General features: G+C 46.5%; 1 protein-coding gene across 5 annotated transcripts in view; it reads left to right on the top strand.

Annotated features, from left to right (window-relative positions):
- Positions 1 to 12,635, top strand: part of ALS2CL (ALS2 C-terminal like) — a 75,059-nt gene extending 62,424 nt beyond the window's left edge. For all 5 annotated transcript variants that reach the window (XM_045006294.1, XM_045006290.1, XM_045006293.1 and 2 more), the window contains 10 exons: positions 965 to 1,138; positions 2,073 to 2,166; positions 3,263 to 3,420; positions 5,487 to 5,555; positions 6,167 to 6,340; positions 6,997 to 7,039; positions 8,079 to 8,140; positions 8,553 to 8,702; positions 10,365 to 10,461; positions 11,090 to 12,635. In XM_045006294.1, coding sequence (XP_044862229.1) covers positions 965 to 1,138; positions 2,073 to 2,166; positions 3,263 to 3,420; positions 5,487 to 5,555; positions 6,167 to 6,340; positions 6,997 to 7,039; positions 8,079 to 8,140; positions 8,553 to 8,702; positions 10,365 to 10,461; positions 11,090 to 11,164 — 1,096 coding nt within the window. In that variant the 3' untranslated portion in view covers positions 11,165 to 12,635. The remainder of the gene's footprint in view (positions 1 to 964; positions 1,139 to 2,072; positions 2,167 to 3,262; positions 3,421 to 5,486; positions 5,556 to 6,166; positions 6,341 to 6,996; positions 7,040 to 8,078; positions 8,141 to 8,552; positions 8,703 to 10,364; positions 10,462 to 11,089) is intronic.
- The last annotated feature ends 3,650 nt before the right edge of the window (positions 12,636 to 16,285 follow it).

Here is a 16,285-nt window from a genome sequence, read left to right as displayed (position 1 = left end):
CAACAGCATGTGAATTGCTTAGCAGGGCATGGCTAGCTCGAATTAGGAAGCACCATGGGTAGGCTGAAATATCTTACTGGGTGGTCAGAGCTCTATTTTCCTACGCAGCAGTCGCTCCCTGACAGGTGACAACATGAAAGCAGGCGACAGTAATTTTGGCTTGAACCCAATGGTCGGATTCCTATAGCACAGAACCTGTTGCAAGGCCCCCCGCAGCAGTCTCTTCTGGAGAGGGGTGTGAGATGCTCACAACCTCCCACTCCACCGGGGAGACCCATATGTAGCCATTGCAACCCAACTGGGAGTGGCCGAGGCAGCTGGGTGATGCACTTTGCAGCAGGGAAGCTCTGGATCACTCTCAGCCACACGGTTCCCAAGCTGACCTCTCTTGATATAACCCATGAATTACGGCAGCAGTTGGAATTTCGCCAGCCTTCCCCTGAGATGAATTCCTGGACATGCAGCCCAGCTACACCATTTCCTTCTCCCCAGGATGCTTCCTCTCCATTTCTGGCTGGTGCCTCCACGCCACGTGAGCCAATCCTGTTTCCTCTGCTTGTGTAGCAGCAGCTACCAGCAGAGGTAGCTGGCCTGGCTCTGTTACCAGCTGCTTCCTGAGGCTTTTAAGCGAAGAGCCTTTATTTCTGCAGAAGCAGCTATGAGCAAGGAGAGCGCACAACACATGCCTAGTCTACCCTAGACCACCAATAGTCCATGTCCCAGGCTTTGGGACCCCCTGGCCAAATGCATCTCCTTGCCAGCAGAATAATTCTAAGTTGACCTCTGCTGAACTTTGCTCTTTTTTACATCCTCTAGGATGCTCCTAAATTTCTCTGCCCCAGTGGTGTTTGTGCTGGTGGCTGGGGCGGGAGAAAACGCGTTCATGAGATGATTAGAAGGGGGGGTCAGTGGCAATGTAGGTGTGGGGATGGAAGCGAGGCATAACTTCATCTTTGTTGTGCAGTCAGCTGGGTCTTGATGAGTTCCCGGTGGAGAAGAGATGGCAGAGTATCTACGATCAGTTCCTGGATTTCCTCCACTCTGGCTGCAAAGAAGAAATGGAGGAGTCCTTCACCGGGTTCCATATACAGACAAGCAAGGAGTTGCGCAAGTCTCAGGAGTACCTCTTCTGCCAAAGGTGACAACGGGCTTGTGCCAGTGCAGAGGGGCGTAGTGGTGCAATGGGTTAGTGCAGAGGTAGGCAATGTATGGCAAGCGTGCCAAAGGTGGCACGTGAGCTGATTTTCAGTGGCACTCACACTGCCTGGGTCCTGGCCACCGGCCCGGGGGGCTCTGCATTTTAATTTAATTTTAAATGAAGCTTCTTAAACATTTTTAAAAAAAACTTTACATACAACAATAGTTTAGTTATATATTATAGACTTTTAGAAAGAGATCTTCTAAAAACATTAAAATGTATGACTGGCACTCAAAACCTTATTTAGAGTGAATAAATGAAGACTCGGCCCAGCACTTCTGAAAGGTTGCCGACCCCTGGGCTAGTGCATTCAATTTTTGGGTTCAAGTCTTGACCTTGGGTTGTCCAGTCACTCCTGCGAGCCTGTCTGTGGGTGGCGTTGCCTCTCTGGAGCAGGTGTGTTCCGGCAGGCTAGAACCTGACATTTGCTCATGATGACTGTGCACCTTATACTGTCCAATGCCGGTGTTCACCAAACACAACGGTGCTTCTCGGGGGAGAGAATTCAAGAGATTCAGCTGGTCAAGCTTGTCTTATAGCCTGCAGGATATGGTATTGGGAGGGATCCCGGAGCCTCGTTGGCTAGAAAGCCCACTAAGCCCACTAAGAATGGCTTAGCCATTAAACTATGCTTCAGAGAGAGTGGGAAAGGTGGAAAAATAACTCCATGTAAATGAAGTAATCTGGGGCGAGAGTCATTGAGAGAGACCATGAACACAAAGGGTGAGGAGTTGACTCTCCTCTGCCTTGTGAATCTGTTCATACTGTGCCAAGGGCTACCGACTCGGAAGGGTAACACATGATTACACAGAGCGCAAGGGGTGAACAACAACTCCTCCTTCATCACCTTTGTACTTGTTTTCCTCCCTTGCAGGGGGCCCGAGGATGTCTCTGGGAAGATAGAAGATGTCCTTGAAGAACTAGTTCAGCATCGGGAGCTGGAGTCGCTCCAGTGTTATTTACAAAAGGTACCCCTCAAAATGCACTGTGCGCCGAGGCTCTGGAGCACCCAGAAATGTGAGGAGCCCAGCACACAAAAGGAACATGGTCCCTGTCCTGTAGAACACGTTAGGGCTCCAGTCCTGCAAACTGCCCATGCAGGCGAAGCGCCACTGGATCTACACTGAGCTGGGACAGAGCTCGCGTTACATAAGTGAGGGTCCTAAACAGAAGAGGTGGGGTGGGGGTGGGGCAGGAAGGACGAGGTGACAATTCGCTCCTGTGGCTGCTCTGTCAGGTGCAGACACGTTCCAGAGGCTTATGATCACTCAGTTGCTTTTCCTCCCCTTCAAGTAAAATTCAGCTCCTTGGCTGCTGAGTCCCTGCAACCTGAGAGCTGAGTGTGAAGACACAAACCCAGCCATGCCTTAAGTATACCTAGAGACCCCTTCTTATGTAGCTCCCCCTGAAACAACCACTCTTTTCTCCAGTGACTGGGAAAACCAGGAACTCTAACCAATCCGCAGCCAGTAAGAGACCGAGTTTTCTCTTCTGAGTGCTACGCGAGCTGTGGTGCTGCTGAAGAAGAGGGTTAGCTGGGCTGCCTTGGAGACTGAAGCTTCACCGCTAGCCTCCCAGCACAGGCAGTGGCAGTACAAGTCTGCTGTTGTGCTGGAAGGACCAGCCCAGTTCAGGCTCCTCCATCCCTTGACCTCTGCTGAGAGAGCCTGGCCTTGCTTCCCACTGAAAGTCAATGGCAAAATGCTGTTTGTCTAGCCATGGTGCCTAGAGGCACCAATTGCTGCCCTTCAGTGCGAGCAGGATCGGGTCAAGAGAATAGCCGCATTTTCCAATAGGGTATGGACCTAAACAGTATCCTGCCAGGCCACCTGAAGGCCCTACCTAGAGATCGAGCTGGGTGGCTCTCCATCCACAAGGAGGCTACGTCCCTTTGGGATTTGCCCGGATATGGACCAAGGCCACTGGCTCATCTTCCCTAGGCTGAACTGTCTTACTGCCTAATCTACGGTTTGGTTTGGAAGGTCCTCCCCTGCCAGTCTGAAGGGAGGACTCACCCTGGCAATCCATCCCTTAAATGCAGAACTTTCCTCCACTCTCTTGCAGGCTTTTAAGTCTTCCCTGCACCCACTAGGAAAGCTGTTGAAGGCCCTGACGTTCGCTTTTCAGGCTACATACTCTGGGATCGGGGCAAACAAGCACCTACTGAACATGGCTCAAGAGGAGGTCAAGTACTATGCCAAGAAAATATGGGAGTTTTACCAGTAAGTCCAGTGTGTAATTGGCTTCCATGCAATCGTATGCTAGTGAGGAACACTTGCTAGACAGGCAATCAAATTCATTCCTTGGGGGGCTTGGCCCTAGATTACTGCATCTAGTAGTTCTGTGCAATCCAGTTTCTTTCCATCAAAAAGCTTACTTCCGAGGTTTCTCTCTTTGGGTGTTCATGCCGATGACCCTCATCACTGTAGTACCTAGGTAAACTTCTTCCCTTTTACTCCACATACAATCTTAGCGACATAGGACTTACCAGCCTGGATCAGATGCTTGGTCCATCTAGACAATTTCTTATCTCTGGCAGTGACCGGCAACGGATACTTCAGAGGAAGGGGTGAGAAATGCCATAGTGGGCAGATGTGGGGTAATCTGCCCCCATGAAGTCTCATGAACTATAGCTGAAGGAAGTACTATTGTGAAAAATGGCTATGGGGAAAAAATAGCTCTGTCTTAATCAACCGATCTGTTTTGTGTATTCGAGGGTGTATCTCTTCACCCTAATGCCTTCAGAAAAGCGGTTTTGTCTTTTACTCCTGTGCAACTGGCAGAGCCAACACAACTTGCAGAATGGGTTGGATTCTGTTCCTCCTTGTGCATCAGCAGGCTGGCTTACTAAGATCCACTCTGTTAGGGCTGTGTGAACCTACTGAACAGCAAATGGCCTAACTTCATCTTCAGAACCTTTCTTACTGGTGATGGGTGAGGAGGAACAACCTTGGTTGGCTGTATCCAGGGCCGGCCACTTGAAAACCCTCTAACTGTACAGGGAATCGATTTGGCTTAGGAGTCCCATGATGCCATTTTTAGTTGCCTTTCAGAGTAGAACTGCACTTTAAATGTGTCTATTTTGCAATGGACCTGTTAGGCTCACAGGTGAACTGAGGAACTGTCCAGAACGAGAAGCTTTGGGGCATCTTATTCCTTGAGCTCCCCATACACTGTCTAGGGAAACACAGAGCTACTGCTGATCTGAGACAGAAGTTGCACTTTCCACTGTGGCAGCACTACACATGGGATCGCTTTAGATGGCATTAAAGTGCCTTGGGAAAGCATTGAAGTGGAACTGGAAAAGGTTCAGAAAAGGGCAACTAAAATGATTAGGGGTCTGGAACAGCTTCCATATGAGGAGAGATTAAAAAGAGTGGGACTTTTCAGCTTGGAAAAGAGGCTATAAGGGGGTTATGATGGAGGTCTATAAAATCTTGACTGATGTGGAGAAAGTGAATAAGGGAAATGTTACGAGAAGGAGTAAATAACAAGAACTAGGGGTTACCAATGAAATGAATAGGCAGCAGGTTTAAAACAAATGTAAGGCAGTGCTTCACACAAAGCACAATCAACCTGTGGAACTTTTTGCCAGGGGATGATGTGAAGGCCAAAAGTATAGTGGGTTCAAAAAACTAGATAAATTCATGGAGGATGGGTCCATCACTGGCTATTAGTCAAGATGGGCAGGGATGCCACCCCATGCTCTGAGTGTCCTAGCCTCTGTTCGCCAGAAGTTGGGAGTGGACGAAAGGGGATGGATCACTCAATGGTTGCATTCTGCCTGTTCCCTCGGAAGCACTTAGCATTGGCCACCGTCAGAAGACAGGATACTGGTCTAGATGGACCATTGGTCTGACCCAGTATGGCCGTTCTTATGTTATGTTGTCTCTTCTAGAGACTTAATCCTTTTCCAGCTGGATTCTTTATAGATGCTGGTGATATGGAAACTCATTCTAGCAATATAATACATTCATCTGTTGGGAGCTGACACTTAAGCCTACAGAGTATCTTCAAGTATTAAATCCCTCCCCAGCAGGGGTTTCTGTGCAAAGTATGGGTGCCCCCAGTCCAGAGAGCTAAAATAATTCTCTAGAACAAGTCATTCCACCTTCAACGAAGTATCCACTCATTTTGAATGCACTAAGTAATCTGTTTGCCTCTCCTGTACTGTTGTTGTTATAGCTGCCAGTTTTGTAGGGGGAGAAGATCTGGCTAATGCTAATTAGTAAATGACGACTGAGTTACCCTTGAAAATGAGATGCTAAATCTTCTACTTGCCTTTCAGGGGTTTGCTACATCTGGCCTTGGAGCAGAAAGGCCAACCGCTGGCAAAGACAGAAGATGGAGAGAAAAGGTGGCTGGGATTAATGGTCATTTGGTTGGAAATCCATGTCTGTTTTACCTCTTCTGAAGAAACCTAGGGCATGGAGACCATCCTCTTTCCCAGCCTTTGGTTGTGGCAATAAATCCAAATAGCTGGTGTAGCTGCACTTAGGTGGAAAACTGTGCTAACACATTTTTCACTCATTCCTACCTTAGGGACTAGACTCCGTGTTAGTTCTGACATTGGATGTGAGCTCAGAAACCACTGAAGGAGAGACAGCTCTGAAACATCAGAGGAAATAAAACCTGTCCCAACACCTAAATGAGTCACCTGGTTGAGCATTGCTTTATGTGGGGCAAAAGGGATGAACGATTCCTTCCTGACCTCTGTAGACCGTGTCCTGCAGCCTGAGATCTGATTACTCTGATCTTAACTACTACAAATGCTCTATCCTATATTGGTTGCAAAATTATCCAGTTGCAGCATTGGACTCTAGAAAGATGGGATTGGGGAGAAAGATGGACACATCTTTTAAGGTGTTATATGTTGAGCCTTAACTTGTGTCCTGTGTGGACACAACCTTTAACAGACAGATACCAACAATCAGTAGGGCTCATCTCTTGCTTTCCTCTCTAACTCAGTGACCTGAATGCATATGGAGTGATTCTGCCTCTGATCCTGCCCTGTTTCTATCCGGAGCTCTTCATGTTGTACATGCTCTATCATCAGAAGGAAGATGATCTCTACTGCCAGGGGATTGTGGACCTGAGTTTATTTCCTGACATTAAGCTGCTAGAGTTCCTGGATGTACAGAAGTGAGTAACACAGCACTGAATGAATCCCAAAAACAGCTGGGAGAACGCTCTCTGCAGGGAAAAGTTCTGATGGGGGTGGGAAGCAAGAACTCGTCAATGGATCCTATGGTTCTAGGACCCATTATTAGTCTTAGTGCTTAAACTCTTCCTGAGCAGCAATGTCAATTCCTTGATGGAGTTCCTATAATATACAGTACTTTCTTACAGGTCAGGAGTACTCTTAAAAGGCCAGGACTTTAATTTCCCATGCTGATCTTGTTCCCTTCCTCTCTTGGTGTCTCTCTTGAGCAAGAGATCTTTCCAGTTGCTTTACCAAGTGAATGGTTTACTTCAAGTTAGAAGGGTCCCACAGCAGCATATGGAGAATGGTGATTCAGAATTGAAAGGAGCAACATGCTGTGGCATAAGCCTGACTCTCCACTCTGTTACAACTGTTAAAATGGGGTCGTTCCTTTCGGTTCAGTTAATCCAACGATTACTGGTTCCAGGCCAGTGCTAGAGTGGAGAATCAGAACTCATAAGTCTATGTCCATGGTGGTGATTCCACAAACCCTTGCTCTTGGTCAGGGCGAATGGGTGAGTGAGAATTTAAACTCTGACATGGGGATGGGGTAGATCTGCATGAAGTAACTGCTCTGTCTTCCATCTCATTTCAGACACCTGTGGCCCCTCAAAGATCTCACCCTAACGACCAATCAGGTAAGTAGCAGTGCTGGGATGGATCCTCAGAGTAAACTGGAGTAGGTGCTCCAACTAAAGTGAAAGCGCTTAAACTAATGGGGCCAGGCTGAATTACATCAAGTGAAGATCTGGGCCTTTGTATTTAGATATGCTTCAAATAACACACCAGTAGCAGATCATGGACACTAGCGCATTGGATCCAATAGATGCCGGCTACACAAAAGATATGAACAATAGACTTCCAGTATTATCAATAAAACTTCTATCTTATAAGTAGAAGGCATTTCCACTCTGTTGCAGGAATTTATCTGTATTATGACAGTTCATAGATACGCCAGTGCTAAGTACTAATTTCCTTCCTGTCCTAAATGGTTGCACAGGGTTGCTGCATGATGCTAAACATCTGCATTCCACTCTAGAGGTTTGCTTGGTCCAAATGTTAAAATCCAGCCTGGACCCAAACCTGAGCCAAGCACAGCTGACCTGAGAGTTGTCTTCAGAACTGACCTGACCTTGGGGCTTGGCCTGGTGGGGGCTCCCTGTGCCCACAGTCATTCTCCAGCTGCCTTCTGCCCACGGGGTCCGGCTGGTGGCTGCATGCCCCGCCCCTGCCGTTTGTTGCCATCTGGCACTGTGCACTGCAGAGTGAGTGTGCTGACCAGTCACTGTGTCTCCCCCCCGCAGCACTCTGGTCAGCGCACACAGGGTCGGGTTCTGCTGGGGTCAGGTCACGTTGCAATGTCTGCTCCATGGGTTGCTGCATTTCGTTAGTGAATAGATTGCCTTTCCTCCCAGAGGACTTCAGCAGCAGCAATCTATAGAAATTATTCTATAATATGTGCTTTGCTGAATCATGGGGTTTCAAAGACATCTTAAGCTTCCCAGATGCCTGTACCAGCACAGACAGCTCTGTGTGGCTCGAAAACTTGTCTCTTTCACCAACAGACATTGGGCCAACAAAAGATATGACCTCCCTCCACCTTGTGTCGCTAGTATCCTGGGACTGACATGGCCACAACTGCATGTGTACTAATGCAAATGCTTATCTACCTTTCAGAGACGTTCTCTTACCAAAGACAAGTGCTTCCTTTCTGCTACAGAATGTCTGCAAAAGTTGATGTAAGTGGCCTTCTGCGATGTCTTACTCATGCCTAAGCAGGGTTGGATGACATGGTGGTTAAGATACCTGACCTCTCAGGCTATGCTAGCCCTAGGGGAGAGCCTTCCTGAAAAATATTAGCATAGACTCAGGGCGAGTGACTAATGCTGAGAGCTTGAGAAGACACAAGCTCTATTTGTGCAATGACACAGTGGAGAGATACCTTCCTGACCTCATCCTGGTGATCCCTTTATATCATGAAGCTTGAGGATTGACAGCCCTTATAAGTCTTGTCTTAGTTAAGGCAACTGGCCTTATCCATTCAAAAGACTGACACTCTTACTCTGCTTTGAGGTATCTCCATAATGCCACTTCTCGCTTCTTAGCTGGGTAGCACTGGGCTTCTTTCTCAGTGCATCTTTATATTGGCAGCACAACTGTGGACCCCCGGGAAAAGCTGGAGATCCTTCAGAAGACCTATGAGGAGATAGAGAGCACTGTGTCACGAGTAGTGGAGACGGACTATAAACTCCCAATGGATGACCTCTTGCCGCTGTTGATGTATGTTGTATCGCGGGCCAGGTAAGAGAGAGAGCTTCATGTTTACCACTGCTAATACCCAAGAGATACTCTGCTTTATATGTGTAACCCACACACGTTCTGGGTGTGCTGTTCTGTCCCATCTGGTGGCACTGAGACCACTAAGAGAGAGAAAATGAGTCTGCTCTACAGCGTTAGTGAACAGCTTGTTGGATTTTAGCTCATGCCGAAGAGGCTCATGCACTAAGCTCCAAAGGTCCCTGTAACGGCTGGGGTCTGTTGGCATTACATACGCTCCATTAGGACTAGGGCTGGCTGAAACTGTTTTAATGGGAAATTCGGGGGGTTGACTAAATGAAGTATTTTGTGAAGTCTATTTTTACACTGGGGGAAAAAATCAAAATTTTCCATGGAAAATGTTTTGGCCAACATCCTGAAACTTAGATTTGGAGATGCAGTGCCTCATGGGAGTCGTAGTTCAGTTACCTCATGTCCCTCTCCTGTATGGGCTGGGTTCCCTGGCTGGACTACATTTTGCATGATGGACAACCTCCCTCTCCAAGAGGGAACACCCTGGTGCATCATGGCATATGTAGTCTGACCAGGGAGCCTGACCTATAGAGGAGAATGGGAGCATGAAGCATCTGAACTACAACTCCCATGAGGCACTGACAGCATTTCCAAACAGAAAAATTCAATTGTGAGAGGAAAACTTTGACAAATGAAAGGCTTTGACCGACTGTAATTACGAAATGTTTCTGTATGCCACTGAAAACCCGTACTGCATTGCAGATGGAAAAGGCCTTCTGCTCACCCTCAGAGCCCATGCCTTCAGTAGCAACAATCACTGGTACGAAAGAGCCCAAAGAAAACTGCTGTAGTTATGGCACCAGACTAGGGATGAGGAGAACTGAGTTGAGTTCTTGTGTGACTTTGGGCAGTCCAACTCTTTCTGGGACTCTGTTCCAATCTGTAAAATAGATCTACTTCCTACTTTACTGGGGTGTTATGGTCTAATTCATGGCTCTGAGGGATTCTGTCTCTGGTAAGTGTCACTGAAATGCCTAGAAATTAAGCTTTACCAGTATAGAAATAGGTCTTAAATTACTAGTTTTCTGTAAAGAGACACTTGTTGCCTGCGCTGTCTTCATTAGCGCTGAATGAACCAGTTCAGATTCGGTAAGAATGGAGCTGCACTTTTCTGTGAAGTTTGCGAGTGAACTCTCTCTCCACTCCTTGCATACGTCTGTGCTTCCTGGTTACGCTACAGGTCCCTATTGTGCTGTGTGCTGCACAAGCAAAAGCAAGAAGTTTTGGGAACCTCAGATTCTGGTCCTGAGACCTAGAGATGGAAAAAACAGGATCATACATTTGATAAGGCTGCCCCCACCTGAAGTGGGTACGATGAGCATTGTCCCCCAAGTGCAGATGGGGAAACTGAGGCACAAATGTTAAGGGCTTGAATTTTCTTAGGTTCCGAACATCCAAATATCAGGTGCTTTGTGCCTCCAGAAATCAGACTCCACTAGCTCAAGGACACAGAGGAAATTGGTTCTGTGAATTAGAACTGGGTTCTTATCCCAGTTCTCACACCAGACCCTGATTATTGGATCATCACTGCCCTGTAGGGAAGGTGCATGCTAAGTCCAAGGTATTCATGTCTGAAGATTCATTCGAAGGATGGCCACTATTTTTGTTCTCTAGAATACAACATTTAGGAGCTGAGATACATCTGATCAGAGATTTGATGGACCCTACCAATGAAGGAGGGATGTATGACTTTCTGTTAACAGCACTGGAGGTAAGGAAGAGGTTTGTAACAATTAAGTTAGTTTGTAGCAGGCAAGGCTTGCTTTAATAGTAAGAAACTATTAAGTAATGGCCCTCTTGACCAAAGAAGTTGTGGGAGTAGCTTTACTGTGATAGCTGACTGGCAGCTATTGTATCAGATTAAGGTGGTTCCTTAAGCCTCACATGCATGGGGCTGAATTGGGTTATTTTGGTTTTTCCCCTCAAAACTGGGGTCTGAAAGAACTTCCTCTCACACTGCCAGGAATCCTGTGGGGGGAGGTCTGCTCCTGGAGCATTGACTGATCAGCTGTCAGGGTGAGTTGCATAGATCACAGGAGTAGTTGGCTATTATTGCAGCCAGAGAAGTGTTGGTGGACCATGGTCTGTACGTTAATTTGATGTGTAGATGTTGGTAATTAAACTATTTTCCCTCCTTGCCCTATTGACCATGTCCACTCTGGATATGGTCAATAGGGCATGTTTAATGTGCTTCTTTGTAGCTTCCAGTTCTAGTCTGTTTGCTTGAGGGAGATGTTCTGGCCTCTGTGTACATTCATGAGACCATAATTTTGTCCAAAAGATCTCTATCAAGTGAACACACACACTTCTCCTTACTGATTCTGCTCTTTCTTCTCCAGTCGTGTTACGAGCACATTCAAAAAGATATGAGGCTGCATCAAAGGGAGAGCTGGCATGTGTCACGTGATCCTTGACCTTCACAATCCAGAGACGTCTTGTTCATGCACTTTGATGACTGTACACTGTTAGGAGATGAAAAGGGAATTGAGTCACTGCTGTTCTAGTTCACTTTCCAATGGGAAGAATGTTTGTTTTCTAGACCCAGGCTTTTTTTTAAAGTACAAAACAGCTAGTGTCTGGACTTGTGGTGACGCTTGCAATCTACAAGGAGCAAGATCCTTCCTCAACCTCTCTCTAACATCTTTTGCCCTTGAGGAAACATGGCCCTGCACTGCTCTGACGTGAATAAAGCAAAATCTGGTTTTTATGATATCATCCATAAAATTACAGCCCAACTATAATAATCACAGTTGGATATTGATGTTAAATCTTCAGTTTTCCACTAGTGTTCTGTGCAAACCCCTGCTTCCATTTTTCAGAATAAACCATTTTGTGGCCTTTGCCAAAAACTTCCCACCCTGCAGATTAATCCTATTTTTCTGCATTTTACAGGTCTGCCTCTGCTCCATGACCTCATTTAACTTCCTCCTGTTTTGTTTGCATTTATTTTGCAAGGCCAAAATATCCTGGGGTGGATGTTTTTATAAAAAACCAAAATGTAACTAATCTGCTTTGCCTGCATGGTCCTGTCTGATGGAATCAGCTGCACAGAGAGGGGCAATTCTTTTCCATTTCCCCCCAATAACCTCTTCCCGGAGAAGTGAAGATACGTGTTGTATAGCAGAGTGACGGATCTTGCCCCATTGTCCTTGCTAGACATGCCAAGCCAAATCCCCTCTGCGCCATCACTGTCGCATTGTAAAGCTGCTATTGACTAACTTGATTTTTAGACTGCTTCAACTGTAAGTTATCAATATTTTTACACCCTGCTGAATCCTTCAATCTCAGGGATGTTACTCTGTAAACTTCCATGCCTTGTTGCAGATCAGGGCCACTCAGTTCACCTGGCGTACATGGCACCAGGGGAACTAGAACTGCCTTGCACTGAAAGACCTCTGAAATGCTGCAAGGCAATTTAATCAAAACCAAATGTGGTCCTGCACTACGGGTCCTGTGGAAAAGCCGGGATCTACTTAAAATGGTCTTTAGGTGCTGACATTCTATCCTACTGACTCAATGGGGTGTAAATAGGACAGACTCTGACCCCATTATTTCTGTGGTGATTGTTTTTATTAAAAAGGTAAACTGTATCTAAATGTTGCACTCAAACTGAAATACACTAAATATGAATGTCTGTCTGGGGTGCATATGAGAACAAAAAAGCTATATATTTTAGAGTAACTTAACGGTGGGTTTTAACCTGATTTTTTTTAAGATATGGCACTGTCTGATATTGTAACTACATAAAACTATAGAGTGCACCTAATTATCACAAGTATGTTTTAAAGAGTACACTAGATGCAATTGTTAATATATTGATTTGGGGCTGTGTTTTTTTTACAGTAACTTTTGTATTTAAATAAACCTGTTACCTTTTGTTTTGAACGGAAAGCCTCCCAAAATTATTTAAAGGATTTCTCGACCCTTCTGTGTTGTTTCATTGCTGCTGCTGTATTCTTCTGATCAGAATCCAACTTTTTATTTTGGAAAACCAATAGATCCTCTGACTTCATTTTCATGCTGGAGCAGAAGTACGGAGGGAATCCGTTTGCAGATTAAAGGTTTCTAGAGTGCAACCTTAAGAGTCTCTTCCTTGCACCCATCATCAACACCCCTCTATAATTAATAGATAGGGAGAAAACTGATCCTACTCAGTATCCATGTAAGGCAGTAGAAATGCTAATTTCTTTTCCCCTCCCCATGTCCGTACTTTGTGCAGCAGGGTAAGTATTAGCAACGTGTCTAAAGCTGGAGAAACTTGGGTACAAAAGAGGTTGTGGCTGGTCACAGTGAGCCAGTGACAATTGGAGCCCGTTCTGCTGAGTCCTATGCTCTAACCACCGGACTGCATTGCCTTCATTTTCCTCCGTATCCCTCCAGCGGTGAATGAGAATGGACTACAGAAATGGGGCATGTTCATAGAAAAATCCCTCTACTTGTTGTATCGCGTGGGCACCACATTCACCGCAAATGGGGAAAGAGCTTCCCCATCATCTAACAATAGACCCTGAGCGCCATTGGTCAGTCAGCTGTGAGCAGGACGAGTGCGGGTTGGAAACCACAACTTCCAACCAGCAGGAAATTCTGACCATTTAAAATCTTCACTCTGAATTGGAACAAGGTCAGGGTCCAGCAGAAGAAAAATTCCAAAAATATTTAGATGGGGGGGACCATTAAATCTTTGACAGTGCTGAAACGCATCAACTATTGGCTGTCAAAACATTCTGACTTTACCGAAACGATTCACTTTTTTGACTTTCACATTAAATTTTATTGAAATTGACATGGTCCAGTAGCCATTTGAATGAAACTACATTTTCTGATGGTGTTCAGATGAGATTTTCAGCCCCCTCTAATGGACCATTTGAAGTACACCTCTACCCCCCTATAACGCGGGTTCGCACACAAGGTGGTAAGCTCTGACATGCTGCTCTGAAGAGCGTGCTAAGGGGGACGGGCCAGCCCGGGGTGTTCGATAAGGGGCAGAGGGTCGCAGAGGTGGTCAGGGGCTCCCCTCCCAGGATATGGGGGGCAGGAGATGTGGGAGGGCAGTTTTGGGGTCCCGCAGTCCCAGAGTGGCCTGGGGAATTAGTGGGGGGGGGGGCTGGGAGCAGCCCGCTCTGCTTCCCTTGCTCCAGCTGTGTTGCTTGGGGGAGGGGCCTTGGAAGGGATCTCTCCCACCCCCCACCCCCACCCCCAGCAGCGGCAGAAGTGGAGCAGCCCGGCCCCAGCCCGCTCCACTCTCCCAGCTCCCAGCCCCAGTGCTTCACTCTCTGCAGCAGGTGAGTACAGGAGGCCTCTTTACCAAGCTGCTGCTACTGCACCCTCTGTAACTCTCACTCAGCCTCCTCAACTCCTCCCCCTTCCTGGTTCCTGTCCTTTCAGACTCCCAACAGCCAGTGCTCCCAGTTCTAATAATTAGATGGTGCTTGTAAACACCACACGGATCTTACTCCTGCAAAGCTACTGTGACTTCCAACATGGAGTTGCTTCAGCTGTGTGTCACTCATCACGCTGTCAATTGCAGAATCTCTGTGCTGGATGGGAGACCGTGATCCTAAGAATACCTCAATCCCACCAGGTTCACTGTCCTGTAATAGCAACTCCTAACAGGCCTGATGAACTCACTACACCTAGCACACTGCTTTCATGGGAGTTAGCCATAGAGCATGTCATGAGGTTTTCAATAAAAGCCAAGGTCACACTTGTCATTACTATGATTGTGAAATATATGTACAAATACCATGCATGAGATACTGCAAACATTTTCCTAAAAGTCTGAATCAAGGCAGGATTCACAGGTTTCTGGCAACAACGGGCATATCGGTATATTGCCCTATGAACCGTGGCAAACAGGTGAACTAAGCATTGTGAGCCAACATACTGGAAGCCCTGTTTGCATATAAAACTCAACAGGAAGGTGTGAAGTCAGCACACCAGGAAATAAACCATAGGGTGCCATCTTGCCTGTGGGAACAAACTGACATTGGGGACCATAAGGGGAAGACACACAGACACCTCTTTATGCTGCATGTCAGGAAGTACGATTATATTTCTGGGTTGGAAACCTTGCAAGGCAAGAATAGACTGTGTTTCAGCAGATGGTTAAGTTTAGTCTCTAGAAAGCATGTGTGGATTTAGTTTAGTAACCTTTCTGTTTCCATTATCCTTACAATCAATGTGTCACCTTTGATAAACATGTTTGCACAGTAAACAGGTCAGTGCTGGTGTGTTTATACAGCTGATCCTCAGCTGAATCAACCAAGCTAGTGTACATGCCGTCTCCTTGGGTGCAGCAACTCCAGTATTTCTGTGAACAGCTGGTGACGGCATGCTTCACTGGGACTAGGCTGCACCTGTTAAGCTGCAAAGCAAAGTGAGGACTGACATGGGTCTAAAGAGATAGTTTGCGTGCCTCACAAACTGGTGGTGGCACACAGCTAACACCCAATTAAGCACCAACAAAGCTTCCTTCCTCTCTGGAGGCATGAAGATAACAAGATGACTCACCAGCCTGGGCATGCTGAGAAAGCATCACCGTGGCAGGAGCCAGCGGAGACCTCGGGGTGAATTTGTTGTTCTGGTGGTTAGAACAGCCCTGTGTGCTCAGCTGACAAGTCCTAGTGTGGACAGTCTTCCCTGGAATGCTTAATTCCCACAGGCATGGTGAAGAAAATCCACATTGTAAATACACATCTGAGCCGTAGCAAATGAATCTAGCTGGGTTTAGTCATGTTGCTTATTGCATGCTACTGTGAGTGTGGTATAAGAACTTCTATAGAACAGAACAACAGCATAGCCAAAGGTAAAGACAGTAGGAGGGAGGATCAGTGCTCCTGATGAAGCATTACTTCCCAAGGTACTTGGCAAATATATGCCTTGGATCATGGAGGCAGTGGATGCTCAGCTCCCACTGCACTCAATGGGAGCTAGAAATGCTGGGTAGCTAATGTAGTAATTGGTATGTTGCAGGACTTAGTGGACCAAAACTGGCTCTCACGCTAGTGTAAATCAGGCATGACTTCACTGAAGCCAATGGAATTCCACCACCGTGACAGATCCCATTCAGGCCCACTGAAGGAAGTATGGAGGGCAGAAAAAGTTGCCCTTAGCTGCATGAGAAAGGAAAACTTGTTCAGTGCCAGCTGTGAATTGTTCTACTTTCATAATTGCTCCAAAGTGGCAACTTTCCAATCCAAAGAGAGACTCCCAGAACCCCTGCTTGAGCCTGTGCAATTTCCAGTCATCTTTCATATCCAAGAAAGAAAAGTCAGATTCTTCCAGAAATGTTCAGAGCTTCGCCTGGAAGATGGTATAATTGAGTATAGGTTCCCGGTGGCAGTCTGGAACATCTATTACTAAATAGCACATGCAAGACATGTTTAACATACTACACCTCTACCCCCATATAACGCTGTACGCGGGAGCCAAAAAATCTTACTGCGTTCTATCGAACTTGCTTTGATCCGCCAGAGCACGCAGCCCTCCCCCCGGAGCACTGCTTTACCACGTTATATCCAAATTTGTGTTATATC

The sequence above is a fragment of the Mauremys mutica genome, chromosome 2 (assembly GCF_020497125.1).
Source record: "Mauremys mutica isolate MM-2020 ecotype Southern chromosome 2, ASM2049712v1, whole genome shotgun sequence".
Lineage (NCBI taxonomy): Eukaryota > Metazoa > Chordata > Testudines > Geoemydidae > Mauremys > Mauremys mutica.
The sequence above is the reverse complement of the archived record's forward strand: the minus strand, read 5'-3'. Positions and strand labels throughout refer to the sequence as shown.